Here is a 4,971-nt window from a genome sequence, read left to right on the forward strand (position 1 = left end):
CAACACATAGACTTCACTCTCAATCACCCCATGCCCCAATACACCCACACTCTCCAAAGTAAATATTTGAACTACATCTCAAATACTCTTAAACAAGAGCATAAGAGAAAAGCAAAAAGACACAAATATAAACTTAAAGTGTTTACAAGTATTACTGCTTGGTGTAATTATAAACAAAGAACTTAGGTCCATTATATAGCTTTGATTTCCTCCTTGCTTCACAATTCTAAGTGATGTGGGACTTTCAATAGCTATTTTTTAACCTCCTTCTTTTTCTTCATTAGCAATGTGGGACTTACATTGCAATCAATCCCATCGGTACTTAGGGAATCAAACGCAAAAGGAACGATAGTAGATGCAATGCGATGATACTGGTTACATTATCTTCATCTCCTTTCCGGTCAAAACTCTCACCCTCACAACTCAACCCAACAAAGGCTTGTCAATGGCAAATGAAAAAAATAACAACAACAACAACAACAACAATGTTGAACAATCCACCAAAAGCAATAATCTCCCAAAAGTATTCATTCACGGTCCACCCCAATTCTCAATAGTCCTCCAACCAAATCCTTCACAAAACTTCCATATCTTAAACCCTTCATCCCTCCCCTCTCTCCACGAATTCATATCCCTCAATCCTCACCAAGCTTCATCCATTTCCGCCATTCTCTGTACCACTCTCTACCCTGTCAATGCCGATGTTATCCGACTTCTCCCCTCCCTTCGTCTCATATGCGCCTCCAGCGCTGGAACTAATCACATTGATCTCTCCGAGTGTCGCCGTCGGGGAATCAAGGTCACCAGCGCTGGAAATCTTTTTTCAGAGGAAGTTGCTGATATGGCTGTTGCTTTGCTGATTGATGTCAGTAGGAAAATATCAACGGCGGATCGGTTCTTGAGAAGACAGGTTCAGAATCAGTTTGCCACTTGGGATTTTCCACTTGGTTCTAAGGTCTGCAATTTCATTTGTTTTTTATTTTATTATTAATAATGTTTGTTTCACATGATACAGGTTGGCAATAATTTAAGTGGTGCATAAAAAAAATCGGTGACAATTTTTTAAGACTCTGATTTTTGTTTTTTTTTTACAAAATGTTAATGAGATTTCATGAAAAATTGGTTTTCTCCATAGGTGTTCTCGGAAAGAATAATATTAGGAGCATTCTCTTTTCAACGTTCTTTTCAACACTTATTTTCTAATTGCTTGGAATCAATGCGGGTTCTTCACTTTGAATGATGAGACCCGCATGAGTTTCACCCAATTAGAGAGAAAGAGAGAGTGTGTTGAAAAGAGAGTGCTCTTAGCACCACTCTCTTGAAAATCCTGTTTGAGGTGTGTCACTGTGTCTGACACTAAATATGAATATCTCTTAGTCGGAATTCAAACTTTGATTTGTCATGTTGTGAGAGTCTAACCCATAACTTTTTATGGTTTAGGTTTTCACAACTTGTCAACACTTTAAATACAAAAACTAAAGGTGTTGTTATTCAATTGTTTCATATGCTGACAAACTGTAATTAGTTGTTAGTGTAAATAACTTTACGCCGAAAAGATATATTCGTTAATCTCATGTTTTATTCTATGTAGTTGATATGTTCAATGTAATAGTAAATGTTTGGATCAAATGGTTGACCTTTTCTATATAAAATACTACGTATAACTTGATTTTACACTGACAGTAAATAAAATTTCACCACTAGTATGAAAACAGATACGTGAATTTAACTTAGCTGCAATTATTTAAAGACTTTTGATAATAAAAATGTGACTGGTGTTTCAGTTAACAGGGAAAAAGATTGGAATTGTTGGTATGGGAAGAATTGGCTTAGAAGTTGCAAAGAGGCTTGAAGCATTCAATTGCATGATATCATACAATTCTAGGAACAAAAAACCATTACTTTCATACCCTTTCTATTCAAGTGTCTTAGAACTTGCCACTAACACCAATGTGCTTATTCTCTGTTGTGACTTGAATGACCAAACAAAGTACATTGTCAACAAAGAAGTCATTTTGGCATTGGGAAAAGGAGGAATTATAGTAAATGTTGGAAGAGGTGCTCTCATTGATGAAAAGGAATTGTTAAAGTGTTTGATTGAAGGTGAAATTGGAGGTGCTGGTTTGGATGTGTTTGAGAATGAACCAAATGTTCCTAAAGAATTTTTTTCATTGGATAATGTTGTTTTGTCACCACATGCAGCTATCTTAACTTCAGATACTTTTATGAGCATTTGCCAACTTGTGGAACAGAATTTAGAAGCTTTCTTTTCAAATAAGCCTCTGATTACTCCAGTTATATAGTTGATTGAATTTGTGTTTGGAAATCTCATTTTCCATTGTAACATTCCATGTTCTGGTAAAAGCTACACCTTTTAGCTTCAAAGTCATCGTTCGTTCCTTCATCTCACTATGTTGCCAAAGAGACTATGCATTGTTTATTCACATTCTTTGTTGAATACTTTTGAACCTGTTTGTTCTTTGGATGTTTTGAAGTTTGTGGTGATCAATATGCGCTACCAGTTTAAGAGAGGCTAATAAGAATGTTTGTTCATAGTTTATTAAGTATCAAATTTCTCTCTTAAAAAAAAAAAGATCAAATGTCTAGTTATTTTCATATTTTTAGTGATCAATAAGCTCTATAAATAAAATGATTGTATCATTTTCTCTATCTTTCAACAGAGAAATTTATTGGACCCAAAATGACTGTAATTTATAAATATTCAATCACATTTTGCATATTGTAAGATTATTTCCTAAACTACATATAAGAAAATCAACCGCGCTTGTCAAAGATGATTTAACTTTCCACTCAGACGTATTAGAGTATATACAATGTATTGCAATGTACAAAGTGAAGCACACTCTTAGTTAGTTACACTCATGCCCTTTAGTGTTAACAAAGTGTGTCAATTTATGGCACGACGTTTAGAGACTCACTGAAAAGTAGTTAAGTGTATCCTCAGATATCTCAAGGGTACCATGCACTATGGTTTACGCATCAGTCCCTCCCTTGCTGGACCACCATTTTCTCTTCGAGCCTAAAATGATGCAGAGTGGGCTACAGATCAAGACGACAGACGCTCTACCTCTGGTTCGTTCATATATTTTGGTCCAAATCTCGTTTCATGGAGCTCTAAGAAACAACAATGGTTAGCTCGCTCAAGCACAGAAGCTGATATCATAGCATGGCTAACACTACAACTGACATGCTTTGGATACAATCTCTGTTGCAGGAATTACGATTTCCCTTTCACACCCCTACACTCTTATGTGACAACGCTTTGTCCCACAATCCTATATTCGCCACTCTTGGACCAAACATATTGAGCTTGACATACATTTTGTGCGGGAACATCATCTCCAAGCAACTCCATGTGCTTCACGTCCCAACCATTGATCAACTTGCTGACCCCCCTCACCAAGCCTCTATTTCCTTCCAACTATGGCACTATTAGGGACAAACTTAAGGTGTTTCCTTGCTCTCAACAATGTATTAAGTGAAGCACACTCTTGGTTAGCTACACTCATGGTTAAGTGGCATTGACTTAGTAGAGGATGCTTATTTGGCATTGAGTTAGTTACACTCATGCTTATGTGGCATTGAGTTAGTCAGAGGTTGAAAGAGTATACATAGAACATTCACCAAATCATTGTAACTAAACTTGCAATAATCACAACAGTGAATAGAGCTAGTTACAAATATTCTCTCAATATTCTTTACAACACGTGAGTCAAGTTAAGAATTCTGCCGTTTGTATGTTAGTCAAGTAAATTCTATTGTAAATTTTCAATAAAATTTATAGTTTTCCATGCTCTTGAATGAGTTGTGTTTCTCCCAATTTAAATATTTTTATTTTTTACTAGTAAATCCTATCCCGGCTTGAATTCGTCATACTCGATCAGCCCATTTCATTATAACTCGGCCACGTCTACTGTATTAACTCAACCTTTCATATTCTAAAAATGTTGAATGATTTTTTCATTTTCAAGAGAGACGTATATTGTGTGTTACTCATTCCAATTTTAAATTAGTCAAAATTTAAGCCAAATATGTTATGATTTTTCTTTATAATTAAGACCGAAAAAAGTATTATTTTTTTGTTTTATATTTGAAAGAAAAAAAATGTTGTCTGATTGTATCACAAACATATTTAAATATAAATTATTTCATCTCTAACTCAAATTTTTAGGATCAATTTTTCAAAATTAATTCTCTAGTAATCAATTTTTTCACCTCAAAACTAAAATAAACTCGTTTATAATTAATATTTTCCAACATAAATCAAATCTGCACTAAATGTGTTTTCCCAATTCCCAAACATGCCCTAAATGTGTTTTCCCAATTCCCAAACATGCCCTAAATGTGTTTTGTTACGTTTAATAAAAAAATTAAATGCATTTTTATATTCTTTCTGTTCCTTTTTAAAAAATTACACAGACCAAGAAAGTAGATTGTACATAGTTATTTTCATTCAATATTATTATAAATTTAAATTTATTTCATGTATACCCTTATTTAATTACTCTTAATTCAACTAATTTACTTATTTTTAATATTCTCTCTGATAATAAGTAAGAGAATAAGTGAAATTAAACATTTAAAACATTTGAAAATTGATCAAAATTTCTTATAAAAAGAACCAATTTTTTCCAAAGTATTTCTTATAAAAAAGATCGGATAGAATAAGAAACAATTGACTATTTAAGTTCATTGAATAATTAATACATCTGATCTATATTATAGATCAAATATATCATTTATTTATTTTCAAAATTAAGTTATTTCTTATAAAAAAAACCCAAATGAATTACTAAGTGTGAAAATATGTAATCACTCCGTCTTTAATTATAAATAAAAGTTCATAAATAATCAATTATTTAATGAATGTGAAAAATGAACTTTTGCTTATAAGTAAAATATTTGAGTTTAACCAATCGTTAGTTTGTTCAATGGTGATTAGCGCTGAAC

General features: G+C 33.1%; 1 protein-coding gene across 1 annotated transcript; it reads left to right on the plus strand.

Annotated features, from left to right (window-relative positions):
- Nucleotides 1-326: 326 nt before the first annotated feature.
- Nucleotides 327-2,683, plus strand: LOC123898013 (glyoxylate/hydroxypyruvate reductase HPR3-like). The gene is made up of 2 exons (XM_045948856.1): nt 327-955; nt 1,785-2,683. The coding sequence occupies exons 1-2, from the start codon at nt 356-358 to the stop codon at nt 2,301-2,303; spliced, it is 1,119 nt and encodes a 372-aa protein (XP_045804812.1). The 5' UTR covers nt 327-355; the 3' UTR covers nt 2,304-2,683.
- Nucleotides 2,684-4,971: the final 2,288 nt, after the last annotated feature.

The sequence above is a fragment of the Trifolium pratense genome, linkage group LG7 (genome assembly GCF_020283565.1).
Source record: "Trifolium pratense cultivar HEN17-A07 linkage group LG7, ARS_RC_1.1, whole genome shotgun sequence".
In the NCBI taxonomy this organism is placed as follows: Eukaryota; Viridiplantae; Streptophyta; class Magnoliopsida; order Fabales; family Fabaceae; genus Trifolium; species Trifolium pratense.

Excerpts from the sequence above, each read along its gene's own strand:
- LOC123898013 (XM_045948856.1), top strand. The coding sequence starts at position 356 with ATGCAATGCGATGATACTGGTTACATTATCTTCATCTCCTTTCCGGTC. Across the intron at positions 956-1,784 it reads ATTTTCCACTTGGTTCTAAG|TTAACAGGGAAAAAGATTGG; the intron begins GTCTGCAATTTC and ends CTGGTGTTTCAG.